Source organism: Rhagoletis pomonella, unplaced genomic scaffold (assembly GCF_013731165.1).
Source record: "Rhagoletis pomonella isolate Grant_MI unplaced genomic scaffold, Rhpom_1.0 Rhpom_scaffold_00004, whole genome shotgun sequence".
In the NCBI taxonomy this organism is placed as follows: domain Eukaryota; kingdom Metazoa; phylum Arthropoda; class Insecta; order Diptera; family Tephritidae; genus Rhagoletis; species Rhagoletis pomonella.
The window spans coordinates 9,105,111-9,124,928 of NW_023458558.1; the positions used below are offsets into that span (position 1 = coordinate 9,105,111).

The following is a 19,818-nucleotide window of genomic DNA, read 5'->3' on the forward strand; positions in this document are numbered from 1 at the left end:
AAGTAATGCAGAGTGGAAGACCGCTGGATTCTCAGGAAGGGCTTTTTGCTCCTGAAATTACCTATGGGGGGCCGAGTCTAGACAAGTAGCTGTTAAGTCGGCTACAATATCCTGACCGTAATAGGGCAAGAGTAGCGTGGGTCTCTCGTGGTAGTCGAAGCTCACGAGTGGAGATTGGGCTCCGATCACGGCATTCATGCGACGAAAGTTGTGGTTACCGACTCTCTATGAATGCCGTTGATCACTAGTCGGTACGTTGGTGGCTCCAGTGATTGGTCGATCTAATTCTGCACCGAGTCCATGTACTCGAAAATATGCCTTCTATCTTGCCAAGTCTGGAGTTTCGTCCACTGCGTCCAACTAGTCCACGGCGACCAAACTTCAGAATCGGCCGGCCAATTGCCTTGTATATTGCCAGCAACGTTTCTCTGTATTTTCCCCCCAAGTACTGCCGGCTAGCGACTTGAGGACCTTGTTGCGGCTCTATACTTTCTTGACAAATGCGGTTTTGTGCGCGGAGAAGGAAATCATGCTATCAAAAGTAACCCCCAAATTTTTCGGAATTGGGGCCATCGACGTGAATGCCTAGTTGAAGTCTGATCTCCTTTGCTCAGGTAGTGAAGAGGGTCGCTGTTGATTTCGTTGGGGAGAGGGTTGATTTCACTCCTTGCAGTGAACCGAGAAAGTTCGGAGAACAGTCGCCAGCGTATGAGATCAGGGAAATTCCTTTCGGTGGCCTTCGAATCTTCGAAATATTAAAGTTAAACAATAGGGGGATAGGACAGCAACCTGTTAATGCCTTGCTTAATTCTTCTAGCTTTTGAAATTTGACGAAATGTTTTTCTGTTGCGGTTGACAGGGGGTTGGCAGGTGCGGTTGCGGCTAAGCCCACGAGTTATTTGAGTGATTATGGCTTTAACTGTTGTTGTCGCGGTGTGCGCTTTACGGAAACCATGCTGATGCCTCGCTGGGGTAGGTGGTAGGATTAGCAGAACCCCAAGTATCTTTATAACCGGGGAAAGGAGGACGATAAGATCCTCCTTTGTTGTCTCGCTCCCCCCGGTTTCAGCAGTGGGGCCACCCTCCCCGATTTTCATACATCGGGAATGATGACAATGACTATTGACAAGTTGATAGCCTTGGTGAAATATACTCTGGAATTTTTGTGAGTAACTGGTATAGGTCGTAGCTCTAGTCGAATAATTCTCGAAACTTCTTTGAAGATTGAAACACCCTGAAATCCTTAGCTTACTCATAAAAACGGTACTTGTGCAAAGCTTTGCTTAGCAAATAACTTATAAAAAAATGTGTTAGTTATTGACAAGTATGCAAATCATAATGTTAGAATCTTAAAAAAAATGCTTGATAAATTCTTCGACCAGGCATACGGCCTGTACCCGAAAAATAGAAAGATCGCGCTTTTATCTAGATGCTGTTACACCTGGTTTTCGTAATAAATGTGTTTGAAATAAAAAAAACTAAAAACAACAAGCCAAGTATTTGAAATATATAAAAAGAAATAAAAAGCATAACTAAAATAAAAAAAAATAAATAACAAGAAAATTAGAAGAAAACAAGTAAAACTTCGATAATGTCAAGAACCGAATCAAATAAAATTAAACTCAAAATGTGTTTTTCATTTATTTTTTTACTTAAACTCAATTACCATTACTACAGCAATACATTGTATTATTTAACTCTAAAAACTTTTAAATAAACGCAATATAACTTAAATAAGCAATAAAACGTAAATATGTAAATACATATACATTTTTTTGTGGTAAGATGAAATAAAGAAAAGTATAACAGAACCGACACAGTGGGCTGAAATGGTTTGTTTTGTTTTTATAATTATGCTTAACTTTTTAGCTCATAAACTTCACTCACATGGACAGATACATTTTTTATTACACTTTTCATAATTATTTCATGTTCTAAGTTTTGCTTTTTACAGCTGCACCACACACTATGCCTGGTTTGTTAAAATAAAAATTATCATTTACGTACAGACTTATAAGCTGGTTCAAAACAATATTTTTCACGATTTACAAATTAACGCCTTAAGCATTTTAAAAATGTTAGCATTAGTGCGTTATTGCTTGGCTGCTCACCTTTTTTTTTATGTATTTATTAATATTTAATTTCAAATTAAAAATAAATGGATTGAAATAACTTAAATTTTTAAAAGGAAAATAGTGATGACTATAACAGTAATCCAACGTAGTCCGATTTTTCGTGACATCTATGAAAATGGCTATGAACGTCTGCATTCAAAGTATAGACTACGTTCGTGGCTATTAGATTTCAATGATAGATTTCACGAAAAATCGGACTACGATGGATTCTGTGATAGCCTTGAGTATGTTTTACAATTTCTTGCAAACTTACTTGCATAATAGAGCGGCGCATAAAAATATACTTACAAACAAAAAATAAATAAATAAGCTTGTGATTCTATGTATGTATATACATCTGCGGTAAAAAAAAAACAAAAAACACCTTAGCATTTTGACTAGTTTTGACAATTCTTTTTTTGTTTATTTAATGCTTGTTAATTTTTTATAAAAGTCTGGCTCATTATATAACATACACCATATAAAAACACATTTCAAACCTTAGACACAAGTTATAAAAACCCAAAATATGTTCACCAAAATTTCAAACTTTTTAATCAGAATTTTTGTTATGCATTGAATTTTGGTATAATAAAGAGCAAGCTTGAAGTTAGTAAAAAAATTCCGTTGATTTTGATAAACAAGTTTGAAATTTTGGTATTTTTTTTTTTTTAATTGTTGTACAATGTTTGGAATTTGGATTTATATGGTTTTTATTATACAACGGTATACTAATTAACACTAAACAAATAAATGAAAAATAATAAAAACTGGTCAAGATGTTGGGGTGCTATTTTTTTTTACCGGTACTGTATATAACTATAGTTTAATTTTATAGCTTTGCCATAGGAGTATACAAAATTTACATTTTCGTTTTTCGCCTTAATTTCATTACATATTTTCAATAAAAAAAAAAGAATTCACTACTCAAATGCCAAAATGTCAGTTATGTAATTGCAGCTGACTGCAATCAAGTTCTAAATGTTTTCACAAGCTGCGCATAATTTTAATTCACAATGACTAAGCAGTTTGAAATATAAACAAGAAATGCGAAAATATATTAAATAGTGTAAAGGACTAGGAAACATGAACAACGTTTTCAGTTTTAGTTTTTTTTTTTTTTTTTTGTTGTGGGTTTGGAAGGTTCGATCAAAGCGCCATAAACATAGTTTTTTTTTTTACAAATTTTTACGCTAAGTCGACTGGCCTGTAGAGGGCAGCTAAAAGTTTAATTGCTGCAAGCACGTAAAAATACATTTTATAATTTCAATTTCAGTTACTGGAAGCAGCCATCGGTATGCAACGCAATATTCTGCAGTTTTTTGCATCAGTCTACTTTTATAAACACTCCTCCCGTTGTTCGGCTGAAACACATAACCAAAACACAGAAACAGAGTTTATAGCAATCTGCGTCTTTAGCGCACATTAGTGTTAAACAATAAATAAAATAGTTACTAAACTTATTTCCATGTATGTTTGTCTTAAAATTGTCGTTATCAGAATGCGCACTCTTTTTATTTTATATATACATACATATGCATGTATGCATACATACATATACATTTATATTTTCTTATATGTTAATACTGCATTCCTTAAACAATTGCTTACTGCGTTTTTTTTCGTTAAAAGATAACTGTTTAACAACTTTTTGCTGCACTTCTTCCTTTACATATTTATATGTATGTATTTTAATCATAATCTCCGCTCTTTATATTTCTTAAGAAGTTAGTAGAATATTTTGGCTTTAAGTTGTATTTTTTTTGTTTACTTTTTCTTGTTTTTCTTTGTTTGTTTTAATACACAATCAATGATTAGTAAATTTTCGATTTGTGTGGTTTTTTCACTTAACGGGTACAAAACTTTATTTTCGATATTTCATTGTATATTATTTATAATGCGATATATATGATTTGAGTATATATATATAAGTATATGTATTGTGAACAGGAAGATATAGTTATTCAATTTAAATTACTGATACATATTTATTTGTTGTATATATATATATCGTGTGAACTTAATTGGTAAATGATTTTTTCACCTTTTTACTTGCGCTTTTGACGCATTGTTACAAACTAACAAAAAAATTTTATTACATAACAAAACAGATGCTGACAACAAACAAAGGAAATAGTCTTCGATGCGACATGATGATATGAAATGGAACTGTTACATATGTATGTATATTAAAAAGCGATAGAGTTGTGACGGATTGCGGCCAGAGAGGTATGTAATTGCTTCTCTATTTTCTTTCGATTACTTTACTGGATTTAGAATGTTGCAGCTGCTTGAGGATGCAGACAATTTTAAAAATTTATTGTTTTACTTTGCTCAAAAGCATACATTTTGTTTTTGATTTTAAATTTGTATGCTCTTTGCGCAGCTGCAACTTTCTATTTTGAAAATTCCACGATTCACGCCTTTAAATTAGTGCAGATAGCGATAACAGATGCGAAACCTTGGAACAAAAAATTATATGTAATGAAATTGATGAAAAGAAATAAATAACAATTACTGCTGCTCTCAAAGTCAATGCTTAGTGTAATACAGCCTATTTGGCCCTGTCCTACTGTCCTACTTTCTTCACTTTGACGATGCTGCACTCGATGCACCTCCGCCGCTTGTCTGCGTTTGCGCTGACGCTGGCGTTGTTCTTGTCCCTGTCATTGTCGTTTGCAACTGTTGTGTACGTTGCTGCTGCTGTTGCTTCAGTTTGTCAAATATTTGCAGCTTCGACTTAACGGCACCCTCACATACGGTCAAGCGCTGCTGTGTCGGTTTCTTATCCAAATCGAAACAGAACGCTTCATAATCGGAATTCATAGTCGCATGTCGCTTGAAGTCTGTCGTGTAGCGCCTCATATCGTACGCTCCTAAATTGCTAAGCCCGTATGTGGTAGCGGCCATTGCGGCAGCCGCTGCCGTGGATGCGGAACTGTTCGATGTGCTTGTGTGTGTGCTGCCTGCACTAGTAGTACCACTGCCGCTGCGTAGAAAGGCACCACGGCTGGGTGGCACCATGTCAGGTACTTGTCGTTTCCGTTCGAAATACTCAACAATTGTGGCGATTTGTTCTGAACGCTTGCTGGGTATAGCAGTGAAGGAACGATCGTCCCATAGCAACGAATCGGAACCGGCCAAGCTGCTGATGTCATCCGAACTGTCGGTGTAAATGGATGAGGTGCGATTCTTGCAGTAGAGCAATTGATTGACAGCGAAATTGTTGCGTTGTAAAACCGAATGTATGCCCGCATCCAGCGCTAAGCGATTCATAAGACCCATGTCGATTGAGGTGGTTGAAGCGGCCGTAGCTGTGACATTAGGATCGTGTAAATTTGATGCGCCTAAAAGATGATGATGATGACAGGTGTAGCGGCGATGATGCGGGCGACCGGTATCCGGCAGTTCTAGGTCGTCGAGGGAACGTAAAGCAGCCGCTTCGTGCGAGAGAGATGCGCCCGAGGAAGAGGTATTTACCGTGTTTATTTCTGGGTCGAATAGCAGCACCGAGGAGGAGTTTGATGATGAGTCTGTCAAGAGTTGGCCGCCATTACCTTGCTGTGCTTGTAGACCGGCCGTCGAGCCCGTGCAGGCGTAGTAACAACAACGACACAGACTGGCCAATTTGTCGCTACGTAAAAGAACATAAGAGAAATTACTTTTGCGCGAGTTCTGATGCTACATACTTAGCTTTGAATGAATGCCCTTTCTAGCTAAACTTCTGTATTTTTGCAAACTGATTTGAACATTAAAGCAAAAATAATATATATGTATATGCTTCCACTCACTTGATTTCGTTGTTTGACCCCGCCTCCAGCATCAGTTGCGCTTTCAGCTGTTCGATGCAGCAGTTGCTGCCACATGCGAAAGGCAGCGCGCCACTTCCGCCTGCTCCAGCGCAGTTTAGCTGTCGATAAGTGGTCGAGTTGGTGATTGCTGGATCGGATTCTTCGTTGAAACACGAATAAAATCCACTTTCGATGGAATCTCGCCGTGTAAGAGTGCCTTTAATCGGCAGCAAATCACTTGGTTTTATTTCGTGCAACTCAAAGTCGGTACAGGATGAAACGGATGCCGGTGTGGCTACGGATGAAGCAACTGGTGGCGCGGCCAATGGCGTTGGTGACGCAATCATAGATGCTGCAATATTTGCAGGCATTTTCATTTTCGGTGAATTGCGCTCATCACAGCCATCCTCAGAAGTCGAATATACTGCGTTTCCCGCACCATCAGCGCCTACAACCGTCGCTGCTGTACTCATGGTTGCCGTTGATGCCGACCCTGTTCCTGTCACTGCGCTGACCGGAGCCTTGTCCAAATTAGCATTTCCAGTGGTGTTCCCGTTTCCACTACTACTCAAAAATAGAGGATGCGTAAAAAGCGAATTGGCGCGATACTTGCGCGCAGCTGGCGTTGAAAGATGCATAGCACGTGGCTCGGCGGAGTCATCACTGCTTGATTCGGCATCCGCGCAATTACCACCGCCATCGCCATCGGGCTCAGCATCGGACGCACAATCGTCGCAATCATCGTCGTCCTCGACAACTGGGGAGTCTGCGGTAGCTGTGACCACTGTCGCGTTTTTACCTTGCGATTTCAACTCAGCGACGCTGAATTTGCGCGTCAATTGCGGCGATGAGGGCAAGCTCTTTGGTTCGTTAGGTGCGGACGGCAGTCCACGACCACCGCCAGCACCAACGCCACCACCACCCATACGGGCTGCGACCGCGCAACCAACCTCACTTGTTGTCGCCGTTTTGTTTGTGCTTTTGGCCAACTCAGCCGCCAGCTCTTTGAAGAACGGCGCTGACATCTCAAAACATGAACTAAACAAATCCCCCACACCGGCGGCATAGGTTTTTGGATTGGCACCTAGTATCTTTTTGACGCCACGCAGCTGTGCCAGCGTTGTGAATGGGTTGCTCTTGACGCCATTGTGATCGGAACGTATGGGCTTGTAGTGCGGGTCCTTCAAGCACATTGTCTCCGCGACTTTGCGTAACGTTAGTGCGGCCGTTTGCGGCGTCGGTAGCGTTTTTGCGGCTACGGTTGCTTGTGTGGCATCGTCTGCGACCGTAGCAACGCTGGCTTCCAATGCTGATGCGTGCTCACTACCACCGTTTATGCGCGACTGAGCTGGTGGCGTTGGAGAGTGTGTGGACGAGCGCTGTCGCTGCATTTGGTGGCAACGCGCCTTGTCGCTAGGCGTAGTGTGCAGGGGGAAGTGAATGATGTTTTCACTAAAAGAGCGACGATGCTGCTGCAACTGCAGATCAGCTTCTAGCTTCTTGGTGACACGACGTACGCGCGTCTCCAGTACGTGATCTTCGAATTCGTTGTAGTCCGCCGACGAACCATTGGGTGTTTGATAGGGCGTTGTACTGCAGTCAGTGCCACCATTTTTGCCATTGGGGAAACGAAAGCCATTCTCATCTAATTCATTGTAATGTTGTGGCGAGCGGGAGCCTGCGGGCGCGGTTTGGACAACCGGCACACTGCTCTTACGACAACTGCAGCTTGCTGAATTTCGAAGTGGATTACTGGAGTAGCATTGTCGCATGCATCCGTTTTTGTGACTCGCCGATTGATTTAGGTTTTCTCTTTCCATCGATGTTAAGCTGCCGCCACTAAGTGAGCCATTCAACTCAAGTGAATTCAGGGGACTCGATGTGCTGCAATCTCCATTGCAACCATTTTCATGCTCTTGTATAATTTGCTTCAACTTTTTAATGGTTTCATGGAAAGTCGGGCGGCTCTTGGCTTCATACTGAAATGAAAATTAAAGTTCGAGTGCTCTCTACACAATATTTTAGTAAATCTATTTACGAGACAACAGTAGAAGGCCAGTCTTAGAAATACAGCCGGTGTATCCACGGGGCATATCTCGGCGAAGGCTAAATAGTCCAGGCCGAAGGCGTCGGTGCGCGGCATCACATCCGGATCGGCGACTATGCGCGCTATTATCTCGCATTGTATAATGCCAAAGGAGAAGACATCGCTCGTCTGATCATACCACTGACCCTTGAGACACTCAGGGCTTACCCAATACGGTGAGCCGACTGTGTCCAGGCGCGTTTTGCCACTACAAATAGAAGAAATAAATTAATTTATTACTTAAAAAAATATCTTGCATGCGACACAATGCAGAAGAGAAAATTTCTCTCGATTGTAGATAAATTTAAAGAGAGAAAAAAAATTTAAAAAAAAAAATAAATAAATAAATTAAATGAAGGGAAAAATGCTTCGGTTGCATCCCCAGCGTCACATTTTCTCTGGCAATCATTTTTTTTTAATAGTTCAACTGGAATAATCAAAATACCTCCTTAGCAAAACTTCAATAATTTTTTATGGGTGGTACATTTTGACTCAGGAGTGTACGGAGAACTAGTTTTTCGGTACAGTTTAATGTGCATACTGAAAATCCTAAATAATTTCTGTGTTCGTATGGAATAGTAGCTTATGTCGGGAAGTTGGTTTTAGTGTAATGCGGCATTACTTTTATTAATAATAAATAATAATAAGAATATTGACTTGCCAGTATCGGCACGTATTTCGTGCACGTTTATTGCCAAAAGTTCTTCAACGGCTCGGCGCCAGTGAGTCATTCTCAATCGTATGCTGCGAATGCCGCATTATACTAAAGCCAGCCTTTCGACATAAGCTACTATTCCATACGAACACAGATATATATAACATAAATTCGACGAACCAAATCAGGAATACATTTTATGTTGTAATTTGACTTGTTGAACAACAAAAAAAAAATTAACCTGTGATTGGATGTGTCAACCAAATAAAAAAGAAAAATAAGTTTGAATTTTAATTTGTTTCGCCAGACCAACAAAAAAAATAAATTTTATGTTATTTGATTCGTCGCCCAAATTAAAACTGAATATTATTTTTAAAATTAGATTATTCGTAATGAAATTTTAGTTTGAAATTTTTGGTTTGTTTCGTCTGACAAATAAGAAGTAAAATATTTGTGATTTGATTCGTCCACCAAATTAAAACTAAATTTTATTTTTGATTTGATTAACCAACCGGACAAATAAAAATGAAATTTTATTTTTAATTTGATTCGTTGGCCAAATTGGCGAATCCAAATGATCCGCTCGATAAACAAACCACAAATAAGATTTATTGCTTATTTAATTTATGAATTTTAATTTTTTATTTGCCGAACGGATTAAATCACAAATACAATTTTTTTTTTTAGGTTGTCGAATAACCTTTATTTTTAACATACTTCAAAAAAGGAGAAGGTTATCAATTGCTCAGAATATTTATTATTATTTTTTTTTATGTAAGTTACCGCATAACTTTGGACCACGTCAACCGATTTTGATAACTCTATCGGAAAGGTAGTGTATACGAGGTGGTCCCATGCTAATTTGGTTTCGATCCGATCACTGAATCATGATGAAATTAACGATACTCCAAAATTTTTATATGAGAATTGAAGTCGGTTTCGTTTTTTTTTTGCTTAAAAATTACTTGTTAATTTATCAAACGAATAAAATCACAAATAATTATTACTTTTCGGTTGACGAATCAAATCACAAATCAAATAGATTTCTTAATAAGTAGAGGATTTAAATTCAAAAAGGATTTATGCATTATGTTATTAGTTTACCAACTTACTGCTTATCTGGTATTTTTGCCGCCAAACCGAAATCGCCCACCACTGCATCAAATTGGCCATCAGACAAATTGCGAATTAACACATTCTGCAAAATAATGCAAATTACTTCGAAATTATATTTAGTTCATATTTTCCATAATTTTTGTTTTTACGCACTTTGCTTGTCAAATCGCGATGGAAAATGCCCGCATCATGCACATACGCCATGCCATTTGCAATGCCCAGCGCCAGTCTTAATTTCATAGCAGCTGTTAGCACAGCTTCTTGGTTGGCCAGCAGCTGCTCCAGCGAACCACCTTCGATGTATTCAGTGAGGGCATGCAATTGGCCCTCTTGCACACAGACACCCATGAAACTGAAAAAAAAAAATTAAAATTAAAAAAAATTAGTTTCAGTATATATAAGAGACAATTACAAGTTTCTTTTTTGAAAAACTCTAAGTTGTAAACTATGTATTTGTTTTTATTGTTAAATAAATTAGATGTAACCAATTATTATTCATTATGCTACAAGTTTTTACCACTAAACCAAATTTTTTTTTTTTTTTTTTTTTTTACGGCGACACCTTTTTTCATAAGTCGTCTACCACGATTATACCATATATTAATTAAATACACAATTTTGAAATTGATTTAACGGTTTATTGCTAGATTAGCATTATAAAATTAATAATGATTAAACAAAAACTTATAAAGAGAGCGTGCTATCAGAAATGGCGTCAATGAAACTGGCAATATTAACCAGAACGTTTTTCTTTTTTTTTTGTACGATAAGTTTTTAATTGCCGATGAACTGATTAGTTAATGAAATATGGTGTTGTGATAAGATAAGCCAAGAATAAAAATGTACGTGACAATCCATGTACACCAGCTCATTACTGCGACCCAAAATCGCGGCAAGCAAAAAAATCGAAAGAACACTCGTTTTAAGGGTTAAAGTTTTTTACTTCAAAAGTTTGTTTGCGGCTTTGCGAAATTGAATGCAATTCGATGCGGTTGATATGCTTCATGTCACTGAATATTTATTCTTTGGTGATATTTTGAACGTTGAAAGTTGTGGGAGAAATTCTGATCGTAGAACCGGATTTTGGAGGTAAAAATGTTTTGAAAAGCAAATATATGTAGATATGTACATTAGACTGCATCACCAAAAAAAAAGTAGGTTCGGTTTTTCCGCCGGGATTACAAAACTTAATATAAATATTTGAAGACATCCACGAAACTATTTCGGAAAAATATCAAAATTTACTTGAGCTGGACCGATTACAACATACCTCCAAACATGGAGTTTTTTTATGAATAAAATAATTTCTTAAAGAACTGTTTGAAAAAACTCCCCGCAGATGATGGAGGTTAAATCTGTAACGGCAAAAATATTTAAATTTTTTTCCAACGGAATCGTAATTTTGAAATTTTTTATGCCCTTTTTTAACTTTTTTCAAAGATTGGTTTTAGAAATGTGTGAATAACTGGGCCAAAATAATTTCGATTTTAACTTATGATGTATCAATGTAAAGGTATTTGCCCACTCTATTTACTTGTTTGCAAAAAAAAAATTATAATTCGCGTACCAAAATTTCTTTTCAAATACCGACACATCTTAATTCAACTTGGAATGACGCTCATTCAAGAAATAAAATGTTGGAGAAAATATCTTTCCAGTGATACCCCATAAGTTTTGGTCCAGTCGTTCCTCGAAGAGTAATTGGGGCGCCAATGTCAGTCTAATATGGCCACAGTAAGAGCTTTTCAACTTTTTAATGGCCTTAGGTTTAACAAAAGTTTTGCGAAGAGATCCTTGGGCCGCAGTAGAAACCTCTATAATTTTATAACGATAAATTTCATAATACATACCATCCACGTCGTACCGAACAGATTCGTATTTTTTGCCCTTGGTATCAGACAAAATGATTGAATTAATTTGGTGATTTATGGCTTTTTTATTTAGGAAGTTTACAAGTTTATCAACCTCAAATTCTCCGTTTGTCAGAGAATGAAAATAACTATTTCTAAGCTTATGTTAATCATATAGGCATGGAAAACTTTATAGCCTACTTCCGCCAAAACCTTGACTACAGTTAAGAGTTCAGGTAAGTTCCAAGAATTTTAACATGGGACGATCTACTCTGCCTTTTGCTTTTTTTACTTTCGTTTGCTGGTACTCAATATGAGCAATAACCCCCTTCGAGTTGTAATCTCCTTGTTCCTGTACATAGTCATAGTTAAGGCTTATCTACTTTAGATTTTTTCCAAAAAAAAAAAGAAAAAATTTGCTTCGGCTTTTGCTAGCAATTGTTTAGCGCATAATACATATCAATAAAAATTTTCAATTAACACACTTTTGAATATGTCATTTTCTTGCAACAGATAACAACAATTAAACATTACAATTAAACATTAACTTTATTGAATATCTGAATTAATTCCGAACTCAAGCGCTTCTATTCTGGAGGTCAACGTAACTACTCGACTGACTCAATATTTCAATCTCGTGAACTCGTGAATTTTTACGATCCTTATAAATTCTGTATACGCGCATTGAATGCCTTAAAATAAAACAATTGATAATCATCTAGATTATGGCAAAATAAATGCTTGGCAAATTAATTGTGCAATCAAGAGGCGTTTCAAGACGAAAATAAAGATGCGAAATGAAGGCAATTAATAACAAAGTATGTACATAAGCCTACATACATACATATATCTCAGAGGTGTAACAACAGTATCGGTCAAATTGGGCAATGAACCTTCATTGCTTAGCGTTGGAAATTTTTTTGAAAAAAAGGAAATATTTCTTCTTTAAATGCATACATATTTAAGTGGGGAAAATGTAGTACTTAAGCGGCTTTATTGTTGCTTTTACGAGCATCAATGCACAAAATTGCGTGTGCGCGCGCAAGAGATTTTTCATTGATATTTTACCTTTTTCTTAATTACGAGTATTTTTTTTTTATTGACTCTTAGTTTATTTTGGAACACCACACACACACACACCAGCATGCAGACACTCACAAACAAAAGAGTTTTCACAATATTTATGCGCATTAAAAAACATTCACTGATTGCATTTTTCAAATGCTCTAAACGCACTTGCTCAAGTGTAGTAAAATTTTTCGGCTTAATGACTTGCAATAAATTTTATTACTATCCACAAACTATGTAGGCTGAGTTAACCAGCAGGTTGGCTATGCAATCTTAACATAATCGGTCAACACTTTGCATTTTATTATGCGCAGAAAATTATTGCCCTGTTGTTGGCTGTGTGCCTCTCCACACTTAACTTTCACCAAATAGTAGAAGAAAAGTAGAGGAAAGGAATTTTTGGAATTTGTTTAATGGCTCCTAAAAAATATAAAGCCAAAATCATTTATTTTTGCGTAGAACCTACGCGAATTAAAAAATTTCCATTACGTCAAAACAAAATACATTTTTTTAACATTCGCTTTCGTCAAGCTCAAAGTTCGTTGGTATAAGTTTACAAGTCAAAGTCAACTCATGTTTATGTGATCAGTTAAGAAAATGTTGACATGTGAGCGTCCTTAACCTTTGACGCTACTACCGGCACAAACAAAACAAACTCGCTCGATTGCTCACTCACGCACTTAACCACAAAAGCAATTAAGTCTTGATTTAAATTTAATGTGCGCTCCTCATCAACCTGTACGTGAGTTGTAAGCACAAAGACGCTTTATATGTAGATATGTATACATTCTTACATACATACATATGAACATATGCGTACATATGAATATACATACGTTTTAAATATTAATGCGAAGACACTATTCCGCTTACTCAATTGCCCACTTTAGTGTTTTTCACCCTACCCGGCCGGCACATACAGCCACCAGCCTCTGTCACATGTATGTCATGCGCAAATTTAAATTATTTAAAGTACTCAACCTTTTAATTGACAGTTGTTTGTATGAATGTATGTATGTAGCAAAGCGGAAATTCGCCAAAAACTGTCAAAATTGTCAAGTTAAAAAAATAGCAAATATCAGCGACCACCACCGATATTGATAGTCGTCGTACACAGCAGATATATGTACATAGATAGGCAGGGAAATATATACATAAGTACATATTTATCAATAAACATTCCGATATACTTATGTACATATGTACATACATTAGACTGCATCACTCCCCACACAAAAAAAAAAATAAAAAATCTGTACTGTGTTCCCATTGGAATTATAAAATCTATTATATTTTAAGACTTCTGCCAAAATATTTCGGAAAAATATTAAGATTTACGTGAGCTGGACCGATTGGAAAATACCTCCAAAAGAAAGTTTTTTTGAATAAAAATAGTTTCTAAAGATTTTTTTTGAAAAAAATCACCTCAAATGACAAAACGGTTTAAACTTAAAAAAAATGCATAAAATTATTTAAAAAAAAAAAATTAAAAAAAAAATTAAAAAAAAAAATTAATGGAATCGTAATAATGAGATTTTTGATGCTGTTTTTTTTAACCTTTTTCGAAGATTGGTTGGTATAAGCAAAACTTGAATAACTTCACCTAAACTCTTCCGATTTAGACTTTTCAGGTATCATGGGAAAGGTATTTTCTCAAACTTTTTATTTCTTTGCTAAAACTCATTTAAAGGATGAAAGACAAGGGCCGCATAAACGAACGTCATTCAAAGTTGAATTGAAATGTGTTGGTATTTGAAAAAAAAAAAGAGACAGAAATAAAAATAGTGGGAAAATACCTTTCTACTGAGATCCCATAAGTCTAAATCAGAATAGTTATGGCCTAGTAATTCAAATTTTTCGTAAATCAATATTTGAAAAAAGTAAAAAAAAGACACCATCAAAAATTTCACTATTACGATTCCGTTGAAAAGATTTTTAAATATTCTTATGCATATTTTTTAAGCTTAATCTGTTTCGTCATCTGAGGGGACTTTTTCAAAAAGTTCATTAAGAAACTTTTTTTATTCATAAAAAAATACATTTCTAGGGGCGGAAAAACTGAAAATTTCTTTTGGCGATGCAGCCTAATGTACATTATTGCTGATTAACACATGAATTTGTTTCTACATACAGTAGTGGTCAGAAGAAGGTTAATATTATTAAAAACTTACGGACTCTACTGGCTACATTGGTATCGTAAAAGACTAATTAGAGCCCGCTCTAGCATATGGTGACGTACAATATCAATGTCAATATAATTAATGTCAATTGTCAGAAATGTTAAAAATCATGCCAAATTTACGGTGACGTGGTTAGCGAAAATGACATCCATGAACACTGTTTCTTATCGTCCATAGACAATATTACCTTTTCGAAAGCGCAGTAAAATCCATGCACGTTTCTGCTCGTGGCTTCGAGTCCCATGGCCAGATTTTTTTGTTCATAATTTTTTTAGCTCCTTCAAATTATTGCGTTTTAAATAAAATTACACTTTAAAAAATTTAATTAACGTGAAATAATAATTGCGAAAAAAACTACACATTAACATAATAAAATAAGATATCATAAGGTAAAAGAATAAAATATAAAAAAATAAAAATAATAACCTAAAATATATGTATGTATGGTTAAAAAATAATAAAAAATAATAAAAATGATTTTTAAGAATTTATCAGAGTAGGGATCGAATCTGGGTGCTACTGAGTTGTAGAACATAGTTCTGACCCACTCGGCTGGCGCGGACGCGTAACCGATGTGCTTTGTTTGCTGCTCAGAAAACGTAGTATTTAGTGAAAATGCAATGCGGCCTGGCATGGAAAAAAAATATTTCAAAGGACATGTTTAGTGTTATATAACAATAAAAAAAAAAATATATATATATTGAAGCCCTTTTCTCCTGTCTAGTCAAAACAGGTAAAAAATATTTGAATCGAAAAGATATAACAACCCTGAAGTGGCCCAGAAATAGCCCATGCATGAATCTGATAGAGAACCGCTGGACTATCCTCAACAAACATAGGGATAAGAAATTCTCCAGGAATGAGACGGAATTGAAAGAAGCAATCTTAAACGCGTGGAAAAATAAAATAGCCGTGCTAAACTCTATTCCCGCAAGGTTTTTAGCGTTATAAAGGATTATAGCGATATTGATTAAAATTTTAAGTGCCCTTCATATTTTTTACCATTTTCAATACTTTTGTTCGACTTTGTTGTTTGTTTTGTTTGTATTTTAATATGAATACAAAAAGTGCGTTACTCATACGCCATGGTGTACAAATATCCTTAGTGATGAGGTTTTTCAATAATTCTTAAATAATTTTTATAGAAATGACCGTATAATTCTGTTGCCCTTCGAGTTTTGTATTAAATTTTTAGCATTTTAGTATTTTTGCTTATTGCTCCGAAAAATTGTATGTGTAACTTTTATCTGGCGACTACTGTATGTAAAAAAAGTATGTATGTATGTATGAATGTGTATAAATTGCTTACTATATACATTTATTCGCACAGTGACTCACAAATTTGTTTGACTCGGATTAGTCTCAACGCGTATTAATTAATTTTATTTAATCCTTTACGTGACCAATGGGAGACTAATTACTGGACGACTAATCTCTTAAGGTTATAATTAATAATTCAATGATATTTGTCACTTAAGAAAAGTGGTTGCTTAGGCTGTCCTGGAAGTTTAGACAGAGTATTTGTGAACTCTGCGGTTCGGATATTATCCGTCATCCGATATCAGCCGTCCGAAAAAAAATCATCCGTCATAATTGTTCCTATATTGTTCTAGTAAAATATTCAAATTAAATTTTTGGAATCCTAGTAAGATTCGCCTTAAACTTCACAACAAAAAGGCAAAGAAATTTGTGGCCGCGCTAAAGAAAGAGCCCAAGCATTTCGGGAAGTAAATTGGCAATTAAGAAAGAAATCGTTCGAAGGCCTACAAGGTGCAAGCAGCTTTACATAGAAAAGCGGTCAATAACGAGATAGCAAAAGAACGAGTTAAATTGCTGACCCAATACCGCGAGAATTTTGTTTCGTCAACGTAAGGCGCTGTGCGAGCCAAGGAATCTACAACTAAATTCTAACCACGTACTTTGCCTATTTTTTCAGTTTGTTGTGAACTATCCCATTAAAATTTAAATTGTATAATTTTTGTGATTATGTGGTGTTGAAATCATTAAAAAAATGAACCAAAATATCGATATGCGACCTCATATTATTAAAAATCTCGACTTTATTTTCTGAATTTGTTAGGGGTTTTTTTATACATAAATACCCAGCAGACTTAAAGCCTGCCCGAATATTTGTTAGCACTACTGTGCATTGCACATACACATGCGCAACAGTTTACAGATTTACATGCATATTCGTATTTGATTCGCAATGTTGTTGACTTATTTACCACGTGTCTGTCGCATTGCTGATATCAATCTGCAGCATAAATCAATGGTAACGAATAGACTGACTGTAAAAAGACTGACAAATTGGTGGTGTGCACCACAGCACAGTTTTATCGCCAGACAGGCGGGCAAAACAATACACCACAACGCATATTGACTTAAGTACATTCTTTTGTACTACAAACGACATTTTTTAATGGAATTTCAGTTTGAATAAATAATAACTGGCTGACTGCTTTGTTATCCTTACTGAAACTGAAGCAGAAGTAGGCCGGCCTATAGGCCCCCCTGTCTTAATTCATTTGTTCAATAAAAAATTCAAACACTTTCATTCTTGAATACGGAGATAAGATATAAATCGATTTTAGACTTTGACTTCAAAAGTACACTAGGGGAATTCACATGTCGTAAATACATACATATGTATTTGCAGTATCGGACATACCATTTGCAACTAAATACAAAATGATATGGTTCGTCACTTATTTTTATTTATTTATGTATTTTCGGAACTTAGGAAAATGCATACAAACCCAAAAATAATCGACAAATTTTCATTCGAATTGCAAACTTTTTCCTCAGAATTTAGAATTCATTTTTAAAGAAAAGAAAAGAGAGGTCTAAGAAGGCTTAGAGCCGAAAATATTTTTGTGCAAGGTCGCCACCTGTTTTAAAATTGTTATTTAATTTAATTGAATGTAAATTGAATATTGCAATATGGGTATCAAACTGAAGAGGTTTGTGAATTTTTCCTGTCGAAAATATTTTTTTTTTAAGGAAGGTTGCCACCTGTTTCAAAAATTTTATTGAATTAAATTGGTAAATAAACGAAATATTACAATATGGGTATCAAACAACACAAAAATACTTTTAAGGCGCAGTGAAGCACGTCGGGTATTTGCTAGTAAATAATAAAATTAAAGTAAAATACTACACTGTCGGAACAAAATATTGGCACAGCAAATTTTTCACAATATATGCAACAATTTTTATTCTAGTATTTTTCCGCCAATTTTGTATAAAAACTTGGTTCATTCTACAAAAAAAAAAACATAAAAATATAATTCCTAAAAATTTTTCGAATGGAATAGACTGCGTGAAAAAATTGTGAAAAATCAACGGTAATTCCTAGCTACTTAAAACTTGTATTTTAATATAATAAAATTGATTCGACTACAAATCTACATACTCAAAAAAATTCTTTGATTAAAAATTTGAAAATTTGCATGAAAATTTGCTGAATTTTCGCGAATTTTGCTCCGTCAGCGTATGTCGAAAATTAACAACAAATTGCTTCTTGCGACAAATAAATAAAGGACCTTTTCTCAAAAAAAAAAAATAAAAATACCTGAGTAACAGTTGCCACGCTGAACTTTAGAAATTTACCACATTATGAGATTTTTGGCGACTTGTGAATCTCTTAATATTGAAAAAAAAAATTTTTTCAATGCTTCTTCGAAGGTACTCGATTAATCTATATTTTTTAATATAAAAACAAAATAAAAAATTTTCCTCTCATTATGCTTGTGCGAAAAATTCGAACCTTTTCTACCTTTGATCGCCCAATGTATGAATATACGGTATAAGTTATTAGTTATACATATATTCACAGATAAATGAATATGAATTTATAATAATGAATCAGTTATAAGGTAAACAATAGTTGATCTAATTCTTTTCTCAATCGCTACTGGCTCAGTGTGCTTACTGTATTGTAAACAAATCGCACGCCAGTGTAAGTGGTCGGTCGAAAGCACTTAAAATAAAATGAAACGCTTTAACGCAACTTAAAGAGGCCATAGCAAGAAATGATTTTTAAAAAATTGTGCCATCTTCACGTTTATGCAGATGTCATTATTTAAAAAAAAAAAAAAAATCCAAATATTATTGATTTTATAGATATTATATAAACATATATAAATACTTTATGCAAATAGCGTTGCCATTGAAGGAATTCTAAGAATTCTATTAACTCCATGAACTTTTAACTGTAAACCCCCAGCTCTTTTGTGCCCGCACTCATTGCGATGAAGAAAGTGGCGTTGAATTTTAATTAACTTTTCTAAGAATAGTAATGCACAGAATAGTGCCTGAAAGAAAAAAAAACAAAGGGGAATATTGTGTAAATGGAATTGGAAATGTGATATTGACCACATACACATACCATATGTATGTATGTATGTAGATCAGGTCCATTGGCAGCAAACGCCAACAATAACCGCGATCAGCAGCAACCAGAAAACAATAATAACCAGGCATCAGTGAGTGAACGCCAAAAAGAAATTAAAAGATAACAAAATGCAAATGCCACAATTGAAATCAGAGCACATCTAAGTGAAGATACAACTTGCACAACAACAAATCAACAATAGATATACATATGCACAAACAAATAAGTATACACGTGAGCTTTTGGGGCAAAATAGATCAACAAAAACAATAAGAAAGAGTGCAACAAACACTTCACATGAATGGTAAAAGGAAAAGAGTGAATGAAAGCAGAATGAAGCTAACACCATTTGAAACACATCCAGCATTCGAGCGGCGGCAAACTTACACACAACCGACTTGTAGATGTCATAGATGCAGCATAACAAACTACAAAGGTTGTTGCCTGTACGGTTGGCAAGCGAGGAGTGGCACTCAGGTACGTATGTATTACAAATGAACTGCAAACACACAGACACGTACACACTTACATATTAGTTATATCTGTAATCTGCTCTAGTCGG

The 19,818-nt window shown here is 35.5% G+C and overlaps 1 protein-coding gene across 3 annotated transcripts in view; it reads right to left on the bottom strand.

Annotated features, from left to right (window-relative positions):
- Window positions 1–4,051: 4,051 nt before the first annotated feature.
- LOC118736955 overlaps window positions 4,052–19,818 on the bottom strand; it is a 139,719-nt gene continuing 123,952 nt past the window's right edge. For 2 of the 3 annotated variants that reach the window (XM_036467129.1, XM_036467131.1), the window contains 5 exons: window positions 9,916–10,114; window positions 9,759–9,844; window positions 7,944–8,199; window positions 5,906–7,884; window positions 4,052–5,748 (listed from right to left, as the gene is read on the bottom strand). In XM_036467129.1, coding sequence (XP_036323022.1) covers window positions 4,701–5,748; window positions 5,906–7,884; window positions 7,944–8,199; window positions 9,759–9,844; window positions 9,916–10,114 — 3,568 coding nt within the window. In that variant the 3' untranslated portion in view covers window positions 4,052–4,700. The remainder of the gene's footprint in view (window positions 5,749–5,905; window positions 7,885–7,943; window positions 8,200–9,758; window positions 9,845–9,915; window positions 10,115–19,818) is intronic. The other variant, XM_036467130.1, reaches the window with a different exon arrangement.